General features: G+C 47.6%; 1 protein-coding gene across 1 annotated transcript in view; it reads right to left on the bottom strand.

The window, feature by feature from the left end:
* LOC106889947 (tetraspanin-15-like) overlaps positions 1-24,036 on the bottom strand; it is a 74,077-nt gene that overhangs the window by 32,518 nt on the left and 17,523 nt on the right. The window contains exons 3-5 of the mRNA XM_014945469.1: positions 18,294-18,368; positions 14,549-14,644; positions 9,438-9,551 (exon numbers count right to left, since the gene is read on the bottom strand). Coding sequence (XP_014800955.1) covers positions 9,438-9,551; positions 14,549-14,644; positions 18,294-18,368 — 285 coding nt within the window. The remainder of the gene's footprint in view (positions 1-9,437; positions 9,552-14,548; positions 14,645-18,293; positions 18,369-24,036) is intronic.

Below are 24,036 nucleotides of genomic sequence, written 5' to 3'. Positions count from 1 at the left end.
CTCGAAACCTTGGGTTTCGAGAGACAAAAGGGAAACACATCCAGCTGGGATTCAACGGCAGGAATTATGAAGGCATTTTAATTTACTACTTAAATTAATATTTAGTACCTCAAACAAACTATGTGGGGTAGAAAACGCAAGGGAACAGCAGCAGCGTATCAAAAGTTTGGTTAAAAAAAAAAAAAAGGAGTTATGAGGATGGTTTTATCGACCTGCAGGTTGGCTCAAGGGTAGAGGATGGATCCTGCCAACCCCTGGCAGGCTCCGAGCGTTAGATATGAGACAGAATATGCAACAACACACCTAAAAAAATTAAAGCTGACTATGCCAAGCCCCAGTATTGGACTGGACATAGCTCTCACCAGTCCCAGAGCTCTTCTCTCCTTCCAGCTACTGCATGAAAACACCATATCTGCAATTTTCCCATTGAGTCAAGAGCTTGGCCAACTACTGATGACATTTTGGGTAAAGATACTTACCTTAGATGGCCCATCTAAGCATCGCCACAGCCCTGGAGCAGTTTTAGCATATGTTATTTTATTCTTCCATCTCTCTCCATGGCAATTGTGGGAGCTATCAAAAAGCTTTCAGGCATTGGGCACCAGTTTCCCATCAAGACCGGGAATTCTAAATATCCTGGTATGGTCCATGCGTGTGTGGACCAGAAGATGCTCTTCACAGGGAACACAGAGGCAGAATAACTCACCAAAAAACCCCTGTGGGGTGAGCTTGGAGAGCAGCACAATGAAAAACTGTGCAAACCGAGCAGTGGAAACCAAGAAAGATCAAGATATTCAAGGCAGATCAAGCAAGGAACCCTACAGATGGGAATAAGCTCTAAAAATCCAGGAAAAACTAATATTTCTGCTCCAGTGAGGCACAGAGTTAACCTCTCCTTGAAAAACTTCACAACCAGACCTCCCCGATGCCGCCCCCTCCTCCAAAACCGAACCTTTTCTTGGACAAAATCCAGGATGTTCTTGAAGTCAAGGTCATCGTAATAGTGTCTGATGCCCTCTTGGATGTTGGAGTGGAAAACTGCGTTCATCTGGGGAGAGAAAAAAAAAAAAACCAAACCCACAGCTCACACGTGGAAAAGGCACCAGGAAAATATTGCAAAACATGAAGATTTTTTCGTAGGAAGTGTTGCCAGCTGCTACCGGAGTAAGAATTTAACCCACATGCTGGCACAAGCCTATTTCTTGGGGTAAAATTCACCATTTTGAGGGCTAGCAGCAGCATTTTTGAGCTCTCAGGGTCAGCAGCATCCCATAGCACCTCTCCGTTTCCCAAGCAGACCCACGCACGCTGACCCACAGGATTTTTCCCTATATGTTGCGTATTAAATTTAATTGTCAGGGTGACTTCTTCGAAAGCTCCCTGGAGCTCTCCAATCCCATTGAGTAATGGGATTTTAGCCACTGGTTGGGGGGGGTTCTGCTGGTTTAGGAGGTGAAATGGGCTGTAGCAGCCAACACGGATGGCTGTGCAGTGATTTATCCACAGGATGAGCCACGCACGGGAGCAGAGACCTCATCAGGACCCTCAATCACTCCTAAATCCCAAAAAATCATCCCGCAATTTGATCCTGCCCTGAAAGGGAACGGCGCAGCCGGGCTGGGGCTCTCCCTGCTGCTCCTTCAGCCGTATCTCCCAGGACACTTTGACACATCAGGCACTTCACATTAAACACTAATTTAATCGAAAATGTATTTTACAGAAGCCTGGGAAGCTTATTAGCGAGCTGGGAGCGGAGGCTCGAAATGTCCTATGCAAAGCCCGGCGCAGGTTTGTCATTTGACTCCTGACAAACCGCCAAGAAGAAATATTAATGAAGGAAAAAGGGACTTTTTTTTTTTTTTCTTTTTTTCTTCTTTTCTCTGAGTTAGAAGCAGGGGAAAGGAGGGGGGAAAGAAAACATTGTTTTTCATAATTCACTCTGACATGAAAATTAGAGGTTGGGCAAACCGGGAACGGGGAGAAGAACGCGGTAAAAAAGAGAAATGAAGGCACGTCAGAGCAGCAAACAAAGCCTGCCGACAGCCAGGGATCAGGTAAGGGGATCTGAAAAAGCCTTTAAGAAATTGCTCATGTGGAAGTTTATTAAAATGTAAATTCCCCGTTTGCCCACCACTAAGACCAACACAATGGGCAACATCCGTGTTTTACCGTTTCCTGCTTGTTTTCCCCCAGACAGGCTCACCCCAAGATCCTATTGCCCTCGGAGATGATGCCAGCCCGGAGGCAGCCCCTGTAATTAAATCTTGATTTTAAGGTGGGAGATAAATGTCGCGGGGTTAAATCATTAAGTTCTGGTTATGAGACCTCTCCACTCCCTTCGCTTCAAGGACACCAAACCCGTTATCTCTGATAATCTCCAAATATCCATTTGCATATCAACAGAGCCCATTTCAATGTTCAGCAGCTTCAAGGCCACTAAACCCATTCCTTGTCCCTGCTTATTTAATACAAAATCCAATTAAATATGTTTTTTCACAAGTTTAATAAACAACCATTGTTCCAAATGCAGATTCGTGCCTCCGAACAATTTTAGGTCAAGTGGATTCATCGCTTGTCGGATCTCTCTTTTCTTTCTCCCTCATTGTTTGATTTTTAATTAGGTTTTGATATTGTCTGTTAAATTTAAATTAAGGGACAATTTAGGCTCTAATGGTTTCTACTCAACCAGTTTAATCACGAGGCTGCGATCCCCTCTCCCGATAGCCCCAGTGTCTTCCCACTACATCCCAGTGGTGCAGGATGGTGCTGAGCACCTTCAGTGAGGCTCAAAGGTGGAGCTGAGCAGTGGATTTCACGCTGAATTTCACAAAACCAGAGCCTCTACGAGGCAGCTCGTATTGATTTCCTATACATGGGAAGGACTCAAGCAATCTGATTTTCCTCAGAGAAGCACATCTCTTCACCAGTGCACTGCATTTTCCAGGGATCAGAGGGTTTTGGAGAGCTCTGGGAAGCTGCTGGAGGGAGTTGGCTGCAGCTCCAAAAGGCAATGTCCCCCCCTCATCTCCTCCCTTCAACTTTGGGGCTCATCAAGCACAACATTCCCAGCCCCAATCTGTCTCTGGGGCTCACTGAACACGTAACACCAACCCCAATCTGTCTTTGGGGGCTCACCAAGCTCAAAACTCACAACCTGTCTTCAGGGTTCACTTAACACATAACTCCAATCCCAACCTGTCTTTTGGGGGTCACCAACCACATACCTCCAACCCAAAACTGTCTTTGGAACTCACCAGCCACACAACTCCCAACGCCAACCTGTTCTTAGGGCTCACCAAACACATAACTCCAACCCCAACCTGTTTTCGGGGCTCACCAACCACAAAACTCCCAACCCCAACCTGTCTTTAGGGCTCACCAAGCACAAAACTCCCAATCTGTCTTCAGGGTTCACTTAACACATAACTCCAGTCCCAACCTATCTTTTGGGGGTCACCAACCACATACCTCCAACCCAAAACTGTCTTTGGGACTCACTAACCACACAACTCCCAACCCCAACCTGTCTTTGGGGCTCCTTGACCACACAACTCCAACCCCAACCTGTCTTTGGGGCTCACCAACCACAAAACTCCCAACCCCAACCTGTATTTAGGGCTCACCAAGCACATAACTCCAACCCCAACCTGTCTTTGGGGGCAACCAACCACATAATTCTCAACTCCCAACGGGTTTGAGAGTATCAAGCTGTTTGTGCAAAGGGAAATAGATCTTTAGAGCCTGTAAGTGGGTATTTCCGATGTTGTGCTCCTGCCTTGCACGTTCATTGAGCCAGCAGAGATTGAGATTAGCTATTTAATCGTCTGATCGATTGCAGGGGCAAGATTAAATTGAAAATGGCAGGGTTTCTTCAGCAGAAGGCGGGTGGCCAGAAAGGACATCCGTTGGAAGCATTTACCATCTCGCCAGCTCAGCCATAACTCAAGCCTGTCCTTGTAAATGCAAGCCAGCAGTTAACGTAATTGAGGCGAGGAGCTTAATGAGTCCTCCGGAAAAAAATAAACCAGCAGGATTTTGGCCAAGAGTTTGCACAGGGAGCTCTGGAGGAGGCTGTGGGTGGTGCTGGAGGTCCATTGCAGCTCTGGAGCAGGATGGGCAGCCCCAGAAGAACAAGAGGCAATGGAAAAAACTTGCATTTTCACAGGTTAGACTAACAGATACGTGAGGATTTTTCCTCCCCGATGGCACGTGGGGCTGCAGTTTGTCACCACGCAGCATCCAAAGGCGTCCCAATTGCACCCACCTTGTTTTCAAAGGCGACTTCGATGAATATCAGCAGCAGCTCCGTGACGAAAATCACCAGAAGGACCCAGAAGAACTGAAAAGAGAAAGGGAAGGATTAACCCTGTCCCCTGCATCCTCTGTCAGTGGTTAACCACAGCAAGGGAGACCTGGAAACCCAGAGCTGCTTTGAAACACTTAGAAATCAGATAATTTCATTACAAGCTCCCCAGGGAGCTGCAAATCTCTTCCAAAGATCTTGGTCCTAACAGGGAAAGAGGTTTGCTCCCTTGGAGAAATAGTTGCAGGAAGGAAGGAAGGATGGATGGACTGAAAAAAGAAACCAGATGCAATTTGAATGGCCAAATTCTGCACAGGGAAACAGGTAAAATGGATGGTGTCAGAGCAAACTGGTTGGATGCTGGTGTGCAACATCACTCCATGATGGCACTTGGCTGAACACCGATGTTTCCAAACTGGGCATCTCAAGGAGGGTCAATACTCATGAAGCTCAACCAGGCCAAGGGCAAGACCCTGCACCAGGGTCAGGGCAAACCCAAGCACAAATCCAAGTTGGGCAGAGAATGGCTGGAGAGCAGCCCTGAGGAGAAGGACCTGGGGCTGTTGGGGGCTGAGAAGCTCAATGGGATCCATCGACATGTGCTGGAGCCCAGAAACCCCCTTCACCCTGGGCTGCATCCCCAGCAGCGTGGCCAGAAGGGTGAGGGGGGGGATTCTGCCCCTCTGCTCTGCTCTGGGGAGATCCACCACCACACACAGTGCTGCCTCCAGCTCTGGGGCCACCAACAGCAGAAGGACACGGAGCTGTTGGAGTGGGTCCATAGGAGGCCCCAGAGATGCTGGGAGGGCTGGAGCCCCTCTGCTGGGAGGGGGGGCTGAGAGAGTTGGGGGGTTCAGCCTGGAGAAGAGAAGGCTCCGGGGAGACCTTGGAGCCCCTTCCAGTCCCTCAAGGGGCTCCAGGAAAGCTGGGGAGGGACTCTGGATCAGGGAGGGGAGCCCTAGGAGGAGGGGGAAGGGTTGGACACTGAAAGAGGGGAGATGGAGCTGAGATGTGGGGAAGAACTTGTTTGGTGGGAGGGTGGTGAGAGCCTGGCCCAGGTTGCCCCGAGAAGCTGTGGCTGCCCCATCCCTGGAGGGGTTCAAGGGCAGGTTGGAGGGGGCTTGGAGCAACCTGGTCTGGTGGGAGGTGTCCCTTAAAAGGGGACTTTAAGGTCCCTTCCAACTCTAACCATCCTATGATTCTATGAAAGAAACACATACGTTACCAAGGATCCACCTATTTGCTTTGCATAAAAAAATTAGCTACTTTTCTCAACAGCTTTCAGTTGTCCTTGCTTTTCGGCCTCACTTCCATGGACATCAGAGGACTCTGGCTGGTGAAACATCATTGCATTCTACTGGGCTCATCACTTGGCCCCATCTGGCTACAGCACAAACTCATCACCACTTCTCTTCCTTCTTGTGGTTTCTCAATCGTCTCCAGTCCTGCCCGTCTGTCTGAGCAATTCCCTCAACACCTTGTATTTGGGAAAGGTGAGGAAGATAGAAAAGTGAGGTTTTAGCCTCAATCAACTTTTATCAAGGTCCTGTGTGGAAGAGAAGGTCAGAGCTGAATTGAAATTTCTGATAAAACCAGGCAGAAGCTTTTCTTCTTCCAGAATGCATTTTGATGCCTTCAGGGATCACAAAAGAGCAACACGTGTAGATGTTTAAAACCCACCGAGGGCACAAGACCACAATCCTTACACTTTTTACTTAACCACTTGCTTTCCTTCCCCAAAATCAGTGCCAAATGTCTATGGTGGCACTTCACCAGTGGGTCAGAGACACTGGGCTTGGCAGAGGCACAGCCAGGCTGCAGCTTCCCGGGAGAAGGCACAAGTGCCTTGGAAAACCATTTAGAAAACCACTTGGAGATGAAGATCCAGTCTCACATCCTCAAGTAGGTGCGTATTTGCCCATTCCTTCTTCCTGGGAAGATTTTAAGGTCTACAAGCTCAGAGATGAGCTATCCTCTATTTTTGGAAGACATCTGCTCTTGTTAATGCAACTCAGCCTGCCCTGAAAGACGCTCCAGGGGATGGAACACAAAGCTCTTGGAGGGTCTTGTAACAGAAGAAGTATTTTATTGGAAAACTGCATGGTTTTATGGCTTGTATTTAATGACAAGTTGAAAACGTATTGTCACCAACCTCCTAGTCCATGTTTCACGCTCCTTCCTTCAGGCAAGCTCGCTCCTATCAGCATCTTTTGTTCTTTCCACAACATTACGTTTCCAAATGCCATCTTCTGGTACCTCTCTACTAAATCTCAAAGGGCCTCTTAGACAAAAAGATGCTTTGTTCTCCATCTCTCATTCATGATGGCACAGGTAGAGAAGAAGGATGCAGGAAGAAAAGGGTTTCTTGTCCTATAAACCAGTGGATTTATAACTAGTTATAAGGCTATTCACAGCAGAGAGACCATCCTGTTCATCTCTACCCAACATGGAAGAATTCATACACATGCTCAGGTTGTCCCTGGTTATTCGTCCAGGTCCAGGGCCAACACAAGATCTTCTATTCAGCCCTCAAGTAACATATAACTTCAAGGCCAGGCTGGATGGGGTCTTGAGCAACCTGCTCTAGTGGGAGGTGTCCCTGCCCAGGGCAGGGGGGTTGGAACTCGATGATCTTTGAGGTCCCTTCCAACCCAAACCATTCTATGATTCTATGATATTTTGCTGGAAAGTCTTTCCAGCAGGGCTTGCACGTGGCTAAGACCCAACCAGGTCTGTCCAGATCACATCACACAAGTACCTTCTTCATCCCGAGGTGTAGAGGTTCTTCTCCTTCCTTCTCAGCCCCCAGGGAAAACCCCCTACGACAGCTTTGCAATTTCAGCAAACAGCTACGAATAGATGTGCTGGAGCTTCCAACAAATGCAATTACAGAGGGATTCACTCTGTTGTTTAAACTAAGTTGTTATGAACTCGTTTCATGCTGCAGACAGCAGAAATCTCCCAAGGGAGCTGGCTCTCTTAATCCATTTCATGTACTATTGATATTGCGTCGAGCTGATTTCTTAACCAACAGTGCCCTGCAGTGCCCAAACCCAACGCTCTGAAGAACGAGGCTACATCTATCTACCTGGTTACTCCTCTCCCCGAGAACGGGCTTACATTTCTCATGGAGATTTAGATGCATTTGGTGAGGTCTCGCTTCCCATAAAAGTGCTCTGGCTGTCAGAGCCACCTTCATGGGCTTTAATTCTTAAAAAAAAACAAATGTCGAGGATACATTTATACCTATAAATAGGTAGGATATACCTATAAATAGGATACGTATATTATCTTAATAAATACTTCAAGGGTGGGTGTCAGGAGGATGGGGCCGGTCTTTTTTCAGTGGTGCCCAGGGGCAGGACAAGAGGAAATGGGCACAAACTTGAATGTAGGAAGTTCCATCAAAACATGAGGAGGAACTTCTTGTCTTTGTGGGTGGCAGAGCCCTGGCAGAGGCTGCCCAGAGAGGTGGTGGAGTCTCCTTCTCTGGAGACATTCAACCCCACCTGGACACGTTCCTGTGGGATCTGCTCTGGGTGGCCCTGCTCTGGCAGGGGGTTGGACTGGGTGATCTCCAGAGGTCCCTTCCAACCCCAGATCATTCTGTGATTCTGTGATTTACTGTGGACTTTCCCTCCCAGGAGCTGGCTGCTCCAGTCCTTTGCCAGAGCATCCTCCAGACCCAGCTCATTGCAATGGGAAGCCAAAAAGTTGCCTTATTTCTTACCCTAGTATATTATCATCTACTACCATCACTATAAATCGTGTCTGATTTCTTCTGTCTCCAATACTGCCCGCTGTGCTGAAGTCTTTCATTTGCCAAATTGTCACTCAAAACCGTGGGGAGTGTAAAAATACCGAAAAACCCACTTGACTCTCTCCAACACATCCTCACTCGTAGCACAAAAGGACAACATGTGAATTTCTAATTCCATCTTCAGGAGCTTTAAGATTCTTAATCAATGCCCTGATTAGAGATGACAATTATTTTTGGAGCTGATTTGCATGTCAGACTTCCAGTGAGAACTAAGACACCTCAGATTTCCCTCTTTTTCCATTAAAAAAACCCAAAACCAGTATCAGATTGACGATATATTTGCCTTCTGTGATTCATAAAACCTGGGGCACGGCCAGGGTTCAGAGGCAACACCGATCCTCCTGATGCTCTGAACCCTGAGGAGGTTCTACTGCCAGGATTACGCTTAGCAATTCTTTTTTAGCAGCATTTCTAGCATTTCTGGCCACAGTAATCAGGGATAGTTGCCTTTTTTTCCCCTTTCCTTGGCCCAGCTCTTGGCATTTTACCCACAGCATGTGTCAGATTGATTGCAACGAGGCGGCCGCTCGTATTAAACAAGACGGTGTGGAAGCACTGAGCTGAAAAGCGCTGCCTGGGGGGTGAGTATCTTGATTTTCGACTCTGAAAATCAGCCCAGGAGACCCAAACAGCTCTGAAAATCCACTCCCCCCTCTCTCCATCTCCGTTTGACCCAACTCACAGCTTGTTGGAAACGCAGCTTTGCAAGGGCAGGTGCTCACGAGACCTTTATTTATTCCGTTGCACAAGAGTGGCTCTTTATCCAAATACCTCTCCCAGCCCCATTTTCAACAAAACCCTCCAAAACCTCCTCATTAGGAGCAGACACCAGCAAACACGATCCCCATATCCCACCAAACCCCCCCCGAGATACGTGTCCTCGTGGACAGGAGAGCAGAGGACAACAGCTCATTGGGATCCATGCCAGGATGCAGCCGAGTCCTTTTCAGATTCTGCTATTTCTTTGCAAAATGATCCTTCAAAACCATTTTATAGCACGTATCGGGTTGAAAAACAGGAACTCGGCACTTCTAACAGCTCTCTGGCACGAGGAATGCAGTGACAGCCCAGCGCATTGATATTTATTCTTCATTAAAACTACTAAAATACAGTGCAGCCCATAGAAATATATATATTTTTTAGTTTCTTTACCATTTCACATCGATGCTGTTTCAAACCGCTGTGCAAGATGGCAATGCTGTTTATAAGAAACCTGATAGCACAGAAACACGCAGCAATAACCACCTGGGAGAGGGTGTTTTGCTTAAATACTGACTGAAATAAAGGTTTTTTTCCGTGCTTGGGCTGCCTTACCTTCCTGACGCAGCACGTGTAGGGCACCCCACACGCCAGCGGCCCGCTGCCGTTGCAGGAGTGGTACTGGTTGACCCCCCAGTCCCGATACTCATCGCCACCACAGCAAGAAAACTACAAAAAAAAGGAGAAAAGGAGAAAGATGAAACGTGCAGCTGAAGGAACCTCGACACCTCCAGCCCACCGCCAAATCCCCCTCCAGCTTTTTGCTGCGTTGAGAGCCCCCATCATCATCCTCTTTCCAGGACCCTAAAAAGGAAATTGAAGACACTGCGTAAAAAAAAAATCAGAAAAGTGGGTGTTTATCCCCATTTAGCCCCATTTTAGAGGCGTGTGGCGGTTCTACATGCGCACACGCAGTTATTGGAGGCACCCTTGCTTTCACGAGCCCGGGAAAAGATCAGGCTCATTCATGCTTCACTGATTTAATTACAGGTGACTAATCCGTCCCGTTCCCGGGGCGCGCAGGAGAGATGGCTCTTTCAGCGCCTTGAATGAATGTATTTCTTGGCTCTGGAAGGCAGCTCGGCTACTTGGTGCCATTCGACAAAATGCTAATAAGGCTCCGCACTCTAACAGGGATTTCTCTTCCTGTCAAGTTAAATTAGAGATCAAATGCTGCAGCTACAAAGGAAAAAAAAAAAAAGCTTCTTTTTTTTTTTTCCCCTTCTGTTCGCACAATGAAGAAAGACAAAAAAAAAAAAGTTTAATGAAAGTCATTTTCTGTTCTCCGCAGAATAAAAGTGGGCTTATTATATATCAAGTCATCCCTCCTCTTGGTAAACAAGCTCGAAATCTTTACATTTTTCCCCCCTGGAAAGAAAAGGCTGAAGTGGGCAGGAGAGGTGCGTGTGCTTCCTAAGACAGAAAAAAAACAGGTTTTTCCTCATTTCTTTAAGCACCTCACTCTTCAAGGAGCAGTTTTGGGGTGAAGTTTGAGCCTCTGCTCCCCCTCCTGCCCCAGGTGATACCTGCCCAAAGGGAGCAGGAAAAGCCACCAGCTCTTGGGGTCCTGCTGGTCTCCTCCTGTGCCCCAATGGGCAGATATGGCCAGGAGCCACCAACCCACAGATTTACAACTATATTCTGTCTCCCTGCCTTTAATTCCTGTATTGCTTTTAACCCTGCCTGTGTCAGAGACAGAGACCAGCTTGCAAATTTGCTTAGAAAGAAGAGGAGAAAAACACCTCAAGGGATATTGGCTGTTGCTGCCCATTTGATATCCCCAGGCTACAAAGGAGGTTTTGCCATTTGCTTGTACAAACATGCAAAACTTGGTACAAAATCCTTCCAACGAGGGTTTCTACCTGCTGGGAAGCCTCACCAGGGTGTTTTCTTCACTACAAAGAGAGTTTTAGCCCAAACTACTGTTGTGCCAGGATTTATTTCTCCTAACCCGAGACAGGCTTTGGTGTGGGTTTTACTTTCATGCTGGCTCCCGGCGCTCAGAGAATTGTTAACAAGTGGATAAAAAACCCAAAGAGAGCTCAGGAAAGAGTCTTGGCAGGTGGCATCTGAGGAGTTCTCGGTGTCGAGGACCGATGCTGTCGCCGCCACCGATGAGACACGGGCTCATTATGGGGAAAACCATCACCCTGGGAGGAAGGTGCTGGAAGGAGCCGCGCTGGTGAGAGCTGCCTTTAATCTTCCCCAAGAAGAAAAGAGGATTTTTGGGAGCACAACACCCTCCAGCCCTCCCAGCCTTCCTTTGAGTTGGGAGCCACTCGGCAAGAACCTCAGCCCCGGCAGCTCTTTGAAATTCAAATCCTGCGCTCAGCAAAGTGGTTTGAACTCTCTTCTTCTACCTGTGCTCAGGAAACCATTAAAAAAAGATAAATTGAGGAGCGGCAGAAGAGCTGCAGTTACTGACTTGGGGCAAACCTTGGGCTTTTTGAGTCATCATTGTCTCCAGCCTCACGTCCAAGGGCTGCAAAGGGCAGCAGTTCAGCAAAAGCAAGTGATAAAAACATATAAGTATTATTTTCTTTAGGGAAATTTATTTCCATATCTGCTTGCTCACAGGCAGCCAGACCGCGTAGGTGTCGACAGGTAAAGCCACATTATTTGCCACATCATCCTGGTAAAATATTAATGTCTGGCACTTGGGACCATAATTACTTGGGTTTTTTTACTGTATGATACTGGTTTAAATGTGTGAAGGCAGTCAGCTCTATTTTGAAGTATCACTTGAGAGAGGGTTTGAGCAAAATTTAAATTTTAAGGAGCGTAGTTTGGTTTGTCCTGACCTAAACTAGTTTGAAGTATCACTTGAGAGAGGGTTTGAGCAAAATTTAAATTTTAAGGAGCATAGTTTGGTTTTTCCTGACCTAAGGAGATGATCTTAAAGGTCCCTTCCAACCCTGGACAATTCTATGATTCTATGAAATAAGCCGTGTGCCAGCTAACCTATGCGTGGATGAGGTTTTTAATAAGGAAAGTGGCAAGAATAACCGAGATGATCTTAAAGGTCCCTTCCAACCCTGGACAATTCTATGATTCTATGAAATAAGCCGTGTGCCAGCTAACCTATGCATGGACAAGGGTTTTAATATGGAAAGTGGCAAGAATAACCACTAAACAATGATAACAGGCTGCTCTGACCTTGTGTTTTATCCCAAAAGCAGGTCTGGGTCCAATCCTTCCTTCCAGTTTCCATCCTCCGAAAGTGAACTGGGCTACTCAAGCTCCATAAAACCAATTTACCGTCTCTTAAAAGCGGTTTTTCCCTCTGCATTGCTCTTCCCCGGTCCTACCCTCAGGACGAAGCAAGTCTGGATTTTAATCACTGACGCTGTTGCTGGTCCTGGTTTGGAAATCAAACGTTAATAGAAAAGCTCCCAGCAACGAGCAGGACGTTCTCTCACAGCTCCTTCTCTCGCTACGAGACAAAATGTGCCGATGTCAACGACTCATCAGCAACGCTCTAAGTGGCCACAACTTCTGATAGTCCAGAGAGAGACCTGGAGCTGAAGTTCTCCCCCTGAAAACTTTTAATAAAATGTCAGGTGAAGAAGCAGATGGGGAAAAATGGTGCAAAACTGGGGTGAGATTATATGATAAATCATAGAATCATAGAATGGTTAGAGTTGGAAGGGACCTTAAAGATCATCGGTTTCCAACCCCCTGCCATGGGCAGGGACACCTCCCACTAGAGCAGGTTGCTCAAAGCCTCCTCCAGCCTGGCCTTGAACAGTTCTTGAACCTGATCCTCATAGCTCAAAGCCCCCTCCAACCTGGTCGTGAACAGTTCTTGAACCTGATCCTCACTTGTTTGGAGATACAGAAACCTTCCCACAAATAAATCTGCTTTATCTGGAGATCTGCGGTCTCTCCTCCTTGCCGAGGCTCCTTGAGGATGGCTCCAGCACGGACTTTCCGACTGCTCCTAGCTCCATCCATTTATCATTCATGCAGAGTGATCTGAATTACAGCATTCTCATAGGGGAGGTTGGAATAAAACTTGAAAAAGATTCAGATCTTTCTCAAAATCAGTGGTGTCTTGAGACCTTCAGAGGGCTCCCAGTCTTAATGCGCTTGGCTCATTAAGGATAACTCCAAAAGTCAAAAGCAGGTATTTAAGCCAAGATATGGGAGCGTGGAGGGCACCACCAGCCTTAAATTCCAGCTACATCAAAGAAGAAGGAGCTTCACAGTCTCCTTTTCTTCAAAGCGGGAGATAAGATTCACATATTCACGGTACTTCAACCCATAATGAAAAGAGAGAAACCAGGCCAAGGTGAGAACATTCAAAGTTCATCTGAAAGCAGCTTTGCTTGCAAGGCCTGGCTCTGCTCTCCAAAACCAACCCCAGAGACGTGACATCATCACAATTTCTTTCCTAGATCTCAAGTTTTTTGGGCTTATTTCCATCTTTTGTTTTTTTTTCATTTGCCAGATGCTTCAAGCCAAGTGGTTCCTCCCCACAGTAACACAAATAAAAGCTGAACCAAATACCCTCACTCAAAACATGAGCAAACCTACACCTCCAAATTCCCAGGAATGGCTTCTCAACAGTTCTGGAAAATCAGATGACACATTAAAGTTTCTCTGGACCAGTCACACACTTAAGGACGTGGGTAATAACTTCAAATCCTGACTCTACTTGGTTTTTCGATGTACTTGGGGGAGATGAATCATTCCTTCGCTGAAGCTCAGGAACCTCGAAACCTTGGGTTTCGAGAGACAAAAGGGAAACACATCCAGCTGGGATTCAACGGCAGGAATTATGAAGGCATTTTAATTTACTACTTAAATTAATATTTAGTACCTCAAACAAACTATGTGGGGTAGAAAACGCAAGGGAACAGCAGCAGCGTATCAAAAGTTTGGTTAAAAAAAAAAAAAAGGAGTTATGAGGATGGTTTTATCGACCTGCAGGTTGGCTCAAGGGTAGAGGATGGATCCTGCCAACCCCTGGCAGGCTCCGAGCGTTAGATATGAGACAGAATATGCAACAACACACCTAAAAAAATTAAAGCTGACTATGCCAAGCCCCAGTATTGGACTGGACATAGCTCTCACCAGTCCCAGAGCTCTTCTCTCCTTCCAGCTACTGCATGAAAACACCATATCTGCAATTTTCCCATTGAGTCAAGAGCTTGGCCAACTACTGATGACATTTTGGGTAAAGATACTTACCTTAGATGGCCCATCTAAGCATCGCCACAGCCCTGGAGCAGTTTTAGCATATGTTATTTTATTCTTCCATCTCTCTCCATGGCAATTGTGGGAGCTATCAAAAAGCTTTCAGGCATTGGGCACCAGTTTCCCATCAAGACCGGGAATTCTAAATATCCTGGTATGGTCCATGCGTGTGTGGACCAGAAGATGCTCTTCACAGGGAACACAGAGGCAGAATAACTTGCCAAAAAACCCCTGTGGGGTGAGCTTGGAGAGCAGCACAATGAAAAACTGTGCAAACCGAGCAGTGGAAACCAAGAAAGATCAAGATATTCAAGGCAGATCAAGCAAGGAACCCTACAGATGGGAATAAGCTCTAAAAATCCAGGAAAAACTAATATTTCTGCTCCAGTGAGGCACAGAGTTAACCTCTCCTTGAAAAACTTCACAACCAGACCTCCCCGATGCCGCCCCCTCCTCCAAAACCGAACCTTTTCTTGGACAAAATCCAGGATGTTCTTGAAGTCAAGGTCATCGTAATAGTGTCTGATGCCCTCTTGGATGTTGGAGTGGAAAACTGCGTTCATCTGGGGAGAGAAAAAAAAAAAAACCAAACCCACAGCTCACACGTGGAAAAGGCACCAGGAAAATATTGCAAAACATGAAGATTTTTTCGTAGGAAGTGTTGCCAGCTGCTACCGGAGTAAGAATTTAACCCACATGCTGGCACAAGCCTATTTCTTGGGGTAAAATTCACCATTTTGAGGGCTAGCAGCAGCATTTTTGAGCTCTCAGGGTCAGCAGCATCCCATAGCACCTCTCCGTTTCCCAAGCAGACCCACGCACGCTGACCCACAGGATTTTTCCCTATATGCTGCGTATTAAATTTAATTGTCAGGGTGACTTCTTCGAAAGCTCCCTGGAGCTCTCCAATCCCATTGAGTAATGGGATTTTAGCCACTGGTTGGGGGGGTTCTGCTGGTTTAGGAGGTGAAATGGGCTGTAGCAGCCAACACGGATGGCTGTGCAGTGATTTATCCACAGGATGAGCCACGCACGGGAGCAGAGACCTCATCAGGACCCTCAATCACTCCTAAATCCCAACAAATCATCCCGCAATTCCATCCTGCCCTGAAAGGGAACGGCGCAGCCGGGCTGGGGCTCTCCCTGCTGCTCCTTCAGCCGTATCTCCCAGGACACTTTGACACATCAGGCACTTCACATTAAACACTAATTTAATCGAAAATGTATTTTACAGAAGCCTGGGAAGCTTATTAGCGAGCTGGGAGCGGAGGCTCGAAATGTCCTATGCAAAGCCCGGCGCAGGTTTGTCATTTGACTCCTGACAAACCGCCAAGAAGAAATATTAATGAAGGAAAAAGGGACTTTTTTTTTTTTTTCTTTTTTTCTTCTTTTCTCTGAGTTAGAAGCAGGGGAAAGGAGGGGGGAAAGAAAACATTGTTTTTCATAATTCACTCTGACATGAAAATTAGAGGTTGGGCAAACCGGGAACGGGGAGAAGAACGCGGTAAAAAAGAGAAATGAAGGCACATCAGAGCAGCAAACAAAGCCTGCCGACAGCCAGGGATCAGGCAAGGGGATCTGAAAAAGCCTTTAAGAAATTGCTCATGTGGAAGTTTATTAAAATGTAAATTCCCCGTTTGCCCACCACTAAGACCAACACAATGGGCAACATCCGTGTTTTACCGTTTCCTGCTTGTTTTCCCCCAGACAGGCTCACCCCAAGATCCTATTGCCCTCGGAGATGATGCCAGCCCGGAGGCAGCCCCTGTAATTAAATCTTGATTTTAAGGTGGGAGATAAATGTCGCGGGGTTAAATCATTAAGTTCTGGTTATGAGACCTCTCCACTCCCTTCGCTTCAAGGACACCAAACCCGTTATCTCTGATAATCTCCAAATATCCATTTGCATATCAACAGAGCCCATTTCAATGTTCAGCAGCTTCAAGGCCACTAAACCCATTCCTTGTCCCTGCTTATTTAATACAAAATCCAATTAAATATGTTTTTTCACAAGTTTAATAAACAACCATTGTTCCAAATGCAGATTCGTGCCTCCGAACAATTTTAGGTCAAGTGGATTCATCGCTTGTCGGATCTCTCTTTTCTTTCTCCCTCATTGTTTGATTTTTAATTAGGTTTTGATATTGTCTGTTAAATTTAAATTAAGGGACAATTTAGGCTCTAATGGTTTCTACTCAACCAGTTTAATCACGAGGCTGCGATCCCCTCTCCCGATAGCCCCAGTGTCTTCCCACTACATCCCAGTGGTGCAGGATGGTGCTGAGCACCTTCAGTGAGGCTCAAAGGTGGAGCTGAGCAGTGGATTTCACGCTGAATTTCACAAAACCAGAGCCTCTACGAGGCAGCTCGTATTGATTTCCTATACATGGGAAGGACTCAAGCAATCTGATTTTCCTCAGAGAAGCACATCTCTTCACCAGTGCACTGCATTTTCCAGGGATCAGAGGGTTTTGGAGAGCTCTGGGAAGCTGCTGGAGGGAGTTGGCTGCAGCTCCAAAAGGCAATGTCCCCCCCTCATCTCCTCCCTTCAACTTTGGGGCTCATCAAGCACAACATTCCCAGCCCCAATCTGTCTCTGGGGCTCACTGAACACGTAACACCAACCCCAATCTGTCTTTGGGGGCTCACCAAGCTCAAAACTCAACTTTGGGGCTCATCAAGCACAACATTCCCAGCCCCAATCTGTCTCTGGGGCTCACTGAACACGTAACTCCAACCCCAACCTGCCTTTGGGGGCTCACCATGCTCAAAACTCACAACTTGTCTTCAGGGTTCACTTAACACATAACTCCAATCCCAACCTGTCTTTTGGGGGTCACCAACCACATACCTCCAACCCAAAACTGTCTTTGGAACTCACCAGCCACACAACTCCCAACGCCAACCTGTTCTTAGGGCTCACCAAACACATAACTCCAACCCCAACCTGTTTTCGGGGCTCACCAACCACAAAACTCCCAACCCCAACCTGTCTTTAGGGCTCACCAAGCACAAAACTCCCAATCTGTCTTCAGGGTTCACTTAACACATAACTCCAGTCCCAACCTATCTTTTGGGGGTCACCAACCACATACCTCCAACCCAAAACTGTCTTTGGGACTCACCAACCACACAGCTCCCAACCCCAACCTGTCTTTGGGGCTCCCTGACCACAAATCTCCAACCCCAACCTGTCTTTGGGGCTCACCAAGCTCAAAACTCCCAACCTGTCTTCAGGGTTCACCAACCACAAAACTCCCAACCCCAACCTGTCTTTAGGGCTCACCAAGCACAAAACTCCCAATCTGTCTTCAGGGTTCACTTAACACATAACTCCCAAACCCAACCTGTCTTTAGGGCTCACCAAGCATATAACTCCAACACCAACCTGTCTTTGGGGCTCACCAACCACAGAACTCCAACCCCAGCCTGTCTTTGGGGCTCACCAAGCACATAACTCCAACCCCAACCTGTCTTTGGGGGCTCACAGAGCGCATAACTCCAACCCCAACCTGTCTTTGGGGCTCACCAACCACAAAACTCCCAACCCCAACCTGTATTTAGGGCTCACCAAGCACATAACTCCAACCCCAACCTGTCTTTGGGGGCAACCAACCACATAATTCTCAACTCCCAACGGGTTTGAGAGTATCAAGCTGTTTGTGCAAAGGGAAATAGATCTTTAGAGCCTGTAAGTGGGTATTTCCGATGTTGTGCTCCTGCCTTGCACGTTCATTGAGCCAGCAGAGATTGAGATTAGCTATTTAATCGTCTGATCGATTGCAGGGGCAAGATTAAATTGAAAATGGCAGGGTTTCTTCAGCAGAAGGCGGGTGGCCAGAAAGGACATCCGTTGGAAGCATTTACCATCTCGCCAGCTCAGCCATAACTCAAGCCTGTCCTTGTAAATGCAAGCCAGCAGTTAACGTAATTGAGGCAAGGAGCTTAATGAGTCCTCCGGAAAAAAATAAACCAGCAGGATTTTGGCCAAGAGTTTGCACAGGGAGCTCTGGAGGAGGCTGTGGGTGGTGCTGGAGGTCCATTGCAGCTCTGGAGCAGGATGGGCAGCCCCAGAAGAACAAGAGGCAATGGAAAAAACTTGCATTTTCACAGGTTAGACTAACAGATACGTGAGGATTTTTCCTCCCCGATGGCACGTGGGGCTGCAGTTTGTCACCACGCAGCATCCAAAGGCGTCCCAATTGCACCCACCTTGTTTTCAAAGGCGACTTCGATGAATATCAGCAGCAGCTCCGTGACGAAAATCACCAGAAGGACCCAGAAGAACTGAAAAGAGAAAGGGAAGGATTAACCCTGTCCCCTGCATCCTCTGTCAGTGGTTAACCACAGCAAGGGAGACCTGGAAACCCAGAGCTGCTTTGAAACACTTAGAAATCAGATAATTTCATTACAAGCTCCCCAGGGAGCTGCAAATCTCTTCCAAAGATCTTGGTCCTAACAGGGAAAGAGGTTTGCTCCCTTGGAGAAATAGTTGCAGGAAGGAAGGAAGGATGGATGGACTGAAAAAAGAAACCAGATGCAATTTGAATGGCCAAATTCTGCACAGGGAAACAGGTAAAATGGATGGTGTCAGAGCAAACTGGTTGGATGCTGGTGTGCAACATCACTCCATGATGGCACTTGGCTGAACACCGATGTTTCCAAACTGGGCATCTCAAGGAGGGTCAATACTCATGAAGCTCAACCAGGCCAAGGGCAAGACCCTGCACCAGGGTCAGGGCAAACCCAAGCACAAATCTCATGAAGTTCAACCAGGCCAAGGGCAAGATCCTGCACCAAGGTCAGGGCAAACCCAAACAGAAATCCAAGCTGGGCAGAGAATGGCTGGAGAGCAGCCCTGAGGAGAAGGACCTGGGGCTGTTGGGGGCTGAGAAGCTCAATGGGATCCATCGACATGTGCTGGAGCCCAGAAACCCCCTCCTGAGGAGAAGGACTTGAGGGTGTTGGGGGCTGAGAAGCTCAATGGGACCCATCGACAAGCGCTGGAGCCCAGAAACCCCCCTCACCCTGGGCTGCACCCCCAGCAGCGTGGCCAGCAGGGTGAGGGGGGGGATTCTGCCCCTCTGCTCTGGAGCTTCTGCCCCTCTGCTCTGCTCTGGGGAGATCCACCACCACACACAGTGCTGCCTCCAGCTCTGGGGCCACCAACAGCAGAAGGACACGGAGCTGTTGGAGTGGGTCCATAGGAGGCCCCAGAGATGCTGGGAGGGCTGGAGCCCCTCTGCTGGGAGGGGGGGCTGAGAGAGTTGGGGGGTTCAGCCTGGAGAAGAGAAGGCTCCGGGGAGACCTTGGAGCCCCTTCCAGTCCCTCAAGGGGCTCCAGGAAAGCTGGGGAGGGACTCTGGATCAGGGAGGGGAGCCCTAGGAGGAGGGGGAAGGGTTGGACACTGAAAGAGGGGAGATGGAGCTGAGATGTGGGGAAGAACTTGTTTGGTGTGAGGGTGGTGAGAGCCTGGCCCAGGTTGCCCCGAGAAGCTGTGGCTGCCCCATCCCTGGAGGGGTTCAAGGGCAGGTTGGAGGGGGCTTGGAGCAACCTGGGCTGGTGGGAGGTGTCCCTGCCCAGGGCAGGAGGGGGCACTGGGTGGACTTTAAGGTCCTTTCCAACCCAAGCCATTTTATCAGACTTTAAGGTCCCTTCCAACCCAAGTCATTTTATCGTTCCATGATCCCATTATCCATCCCACAGAGTACAGGCAATAACTCATCATCTGCCAGAACTGATTGTAGCAACAGATTTAGGGTGGAAATCAACTTTTTGATGGAGCAAATGACTTGAACTGGAAGGTCTGATGTTCTTGCAGCCCACACCCATCAGTGTCCTAATGCTTTGGTCCCTCTCTGAGAGGTCCCACCGGGCACCACATCCGACTTTGCAGGGGATGGAGAGGAAAGCTCTGCTCAGCTCACACTTCTCTCCCCAAGGCTACCTCCATCAGCAACTCTGAAGACTCGCCAGAAAAAGGAAGGTGGAAAGTTACCATGGCAACCAGCTAAAAATCCAAAAGCAAGTTAAAAAAAAAGGGGGGGGGAGGGGGAGAGAGGTAATTTATTACCTTGATATTCACTTTGACCACTGGTTACAATGGCAGGTCATGCAGGGACCTGCAAACCCAGAAATTATTTCCCAAACTTGGCAAAACCCAACCGATGCCACAGCAAAACACCACTTCTCACCCCAAAATGTCGGTGTTTTTAATTAGCCACTAATTAACCAACCAGTTTTTGCACCACGTTCCTTTGCTAAGAGCCAGCTAGCACAGAGGAGCAGCATCGCTTTTCATCACCAGCTAAATCAGCTCATGACAGGCCAGGTCTAATTAGGCAAGGAATCCCATAATTAGGGAATACAATTAACCAAGCACCTGTTATCTCGTGGGCAGAGGCGATATGCAAAATGCCACATGCCTCTAAACAGATACAAACCAGGTTTTTTGGGAGGGAGCCCAAGGCAGCGCGGTTCATGGCTTCACCAAGCCAGGCATGTTCAGGTCTCACAACGGTGCAGCAAGAAAGAGAAATTCAATTTTGGAAACATATTTCTTCTTCAACCTTAGTTAAAACCAAAGAGAAAATAAGAAGTGTGCTTTGTGCTCTGTTCAAAGGGAAAAAGTACCAATTCTTACCCATCCCACTATGAGCACAGACAAAAGTCCAAGTGGGGACCACCACTGAGTTCATGGTCAGCCCAGAGCACCAAAAAACACCTAAAATTCAGCAGGACATGGCACACAGAGCCTTTCTTCTTGCCAAACTCCTCTGAAAGCACCAACCCTCCAGCTCTTCCCCCAAAATCAAGAATCTGAACCCAAGACACCCCCTTGTGCTGGTTGCTAGATGGTTTTTCTCCTCTTTCTGTTTATTTTGGCCCTTGCACCTCATGCATTAATTCTATCCCCCACTCTATTTCCTTCTTTGGGTCTCAATTTCTGCTGTAGAGCTTGTCAAGGCAAGATATAAAAGGCAAGATTTATGCAAGACAACTCAGCCTGTTCTGTGCGTACTGAAATCAAGGCTAATATTTAATATCCAGGTTCAGAACTGATTTATAAACAAACGCGGGTGTGTTGTGCAGAAGTCCGTGGGATGCCGGCTGTACCCAGCTATTAGAAAAATCAAGATTGAATGTGGCTTTCAAATGTTCCATCAGACGAGGTTCACAGGTAGCAAAACCTCCCCGTTTCCAAGGGAGCAAGCCCAAAAAAGAGCTTCATTTAGGGTCTTTATACGTGGGGGGGGGGGAAGACAGACACAGCAGATGCTGGTTGCAATTCCTTGCCAGAGGGAAAATGCAAAGCTGGGGAGTCACGGAGATGATGCCCAGTTCTCCCTGGACACCCCGCAATATGGAACCTCCTCTTCATAAAGCCCATGATTTCCCTTATAATTTATAAAGGATTTGCAAGAAAAGCAAACCAAACGTGTGCAAACCAGCACAAGCCTTGCGAATGTGCAGCCCGAGCGAAAACCACCTCTTCTTCCCCCAAATAATGGCCAAATGGAGCACGCAAAGCCTCGCCAACTGCAGGGATGTAGCAGAAAGTGGCACTTTTTTCCCATTCACAAGGATTTCAGCAACTGCCAGTAACTGTAATGCATATTTAAGGGGCGAAACTGCTGGGAACATCCATGATCACCCCCTTTATCCAGTGCGTTACAGCCCTTGCTGTCTGCCAGACCGGGCATGAATAAATCAGCATTTTGTTCCTTAAAAAGACTCCAGCAGCAAAGTAAAGAGTGAAAAACCACATTAAACAGCATCTAAACCTGTCTCGAGCTGCTGTAAATTTGGAAAAAAAATAATAATCCCAAAGCAGTGCGGTGAGGAACTGGTTTTTTCCCCCAAAGTTTGGCAAATATTCACCTTTTGCATGGAAGTGGTGGCATGGGAGAGGGTGGCTGTGCCTCCAAACTGTGACCCTCTGGCCAGACATCCCCGAGAGGAGGCAAACCCTATGGAGGAGGGACCGGGGAGGTGCCTGAGGATCTCACACATCACACCTCAAGGAGAGAAACTCCCCAATAAAACCTTCACCTTGCTCGAGACAGCTGGATTTGCTCAATTCGAGACAGCTGGATTTGCTCAATTCGTATTCAATTAACACTAGTTGCAGCCAGCCCCCTTTACAAAGCTCATCCATCTGAAAGTTCGCAATAAATTATACTGCTTAATGTCCTCAAATACCTCGACAAAAAGATGAATCACCCCCTTTCCCATGATGAGCAGAGCTCCAAGCTGCTCCTTCCTCCTCTAACGAGTCTCCAGCGCCATTTCGCTCATCGTTAATCTCCCCCGAAGCCAAATCGAGCACCAGAAGGAAAGCGCCCAGGGACCACACTCTGCCTCGAGTTTAAAGACAGGTCTCATTCCAATTTGGGGAAAAACTCCCTTCATTGGGGTCATTTTAGAGAAGCAATATTGCCTGGAGCAATCCCTTCCCGTACGTCCTCTGGGTGTTTGGTTTTCTGCCACCTCTGTACACCAGGTAGGATGTTCTTGCTGTCAAGTTTAATATCCCAGAAGCTTAAAAATCACCTGAAAACTCTGAGCTGGTTCAGAGTAAAAGCTTCCAGGCATGGGTCTGGCTGAAAGAGGGGGGAAAACCTGCTGCTGCTTCATCTCCAGACCATGAGCAGCCTGAAGCCACCTCCAATTTCCAGCTCAAACGTGTCCTTACCAGGCAGAGAGGACAATCACGGGTCAGGGATGGGTTGGAGGCAATGAGGGATGAACAAACCACATGGGGATTTATTTGGGAATCAGCCCTGGGAAGGAACCTTGAGCCATGAATAGAGGCTGAGCATCACTCCTGAGCTCAGATGCACTCGAGACACCCATGGCCATGGGAGGTTCCAACAAGCCAAGCACTAGTGTGTCTCCAGTGGGAATCTGGATGGGAAAGGGATGTTCTGATTGCCAGGGATGGGGTAGGGAAAGGGGGAGAGGCAGCCAGTAGGATGGAAGAGCTCCTGGAGAAACGTGAAAGCATCCAAGAAATCTGTGATGTTTATTTAATACGAGCAACCTCCGGCTGCGAAACGCGGCTGCGATCTCACGGCGTGACCAGGGAGAGTGATTGGCTGCCACAACTGCAGGGAAATAAATCAAAATAAAAAAAAAACAGATATCCAAAGATCCTTCCTTTCTACCACCGGGAGTTTCTCATGATGCACCCAGGGACTGATAAGGGAAAATATTTGCTTCTTAATGATCCATTTCTTGCTTCAGCTCAGTCGCGGGGAAGGACGAGATAATAAGAGTGATAACGAGGACGGCAATTTCTAGATACCATACCCATGATACCAGCCAAAAAGAAAAGAAATAAACCTGTAAATAGATTCCCAGGTACTTCGCAGGAGGACCCTGGGAAAGCTGAGGCTGAAGATGCTGCTCTGGAATCCTTCTGCCCTCTTGATGAATTTAACATTAAAACAGTACAGGCAGATCATAAACAGCTGCCTAATTTAAGAAATCAAGTAGTTTTTTTGCTAAGAAAAAGTTACTGGGCATATTTTAAAAAGACTCTACAAGCCCCATATAATGAGACCCGATAGAAGTGAATGGAGGAGGAACAGAGGGACTTGACCCTGCTCTGTGAAGGGTGGAGATAATTTTATCCTTGTTCTAGGCTCTCCAGGCACTGTTAAGCCCCTGTGGGAACAGGTACATTCTGCATTCATGCCAATAACCCCCCAATATTTTATTTTTTATCCATTTCTATAGCTGCTTCTCCAGCAAGTCAGTCCCAGTGAAGCCAAGAGAAGAAAAGGGTCTGGACCTGCTGATACAAAAGTGGTGACAGATCATCAAGGGAGGAAAAATCTGGTTTAATTTCCCTTCCCAAAAAACCCAACCCCCCCCCCCCCCCATTTTGCACGCACAGGAGTTTACAGGATGGCAGAGCCCAGGTTTTGCTGTATTTTGGGGCATCCAGAGA

This window comes from Calidris pugnax, unplaced genomic scaffold, assembly GCF_001431845.1.
Source record: "Calidris pugnax isolate Ruff unplaced genomic scaffold, ASM143184v1 scaffold120, whole genome shotgun sequence".
In the NCBI taxonomy this organism is placed as follows: Eukaryota; Metazoa; Chordata; class Aves; order Charadriiformes; family Scolopacidae; genus Calidris; species Calidris pugnax.
The sequence above is the reverse complement of the archived record's forward strand: the minus strand, read 5'-3'. Positions and strand labels throughout refer to the sequence as shown.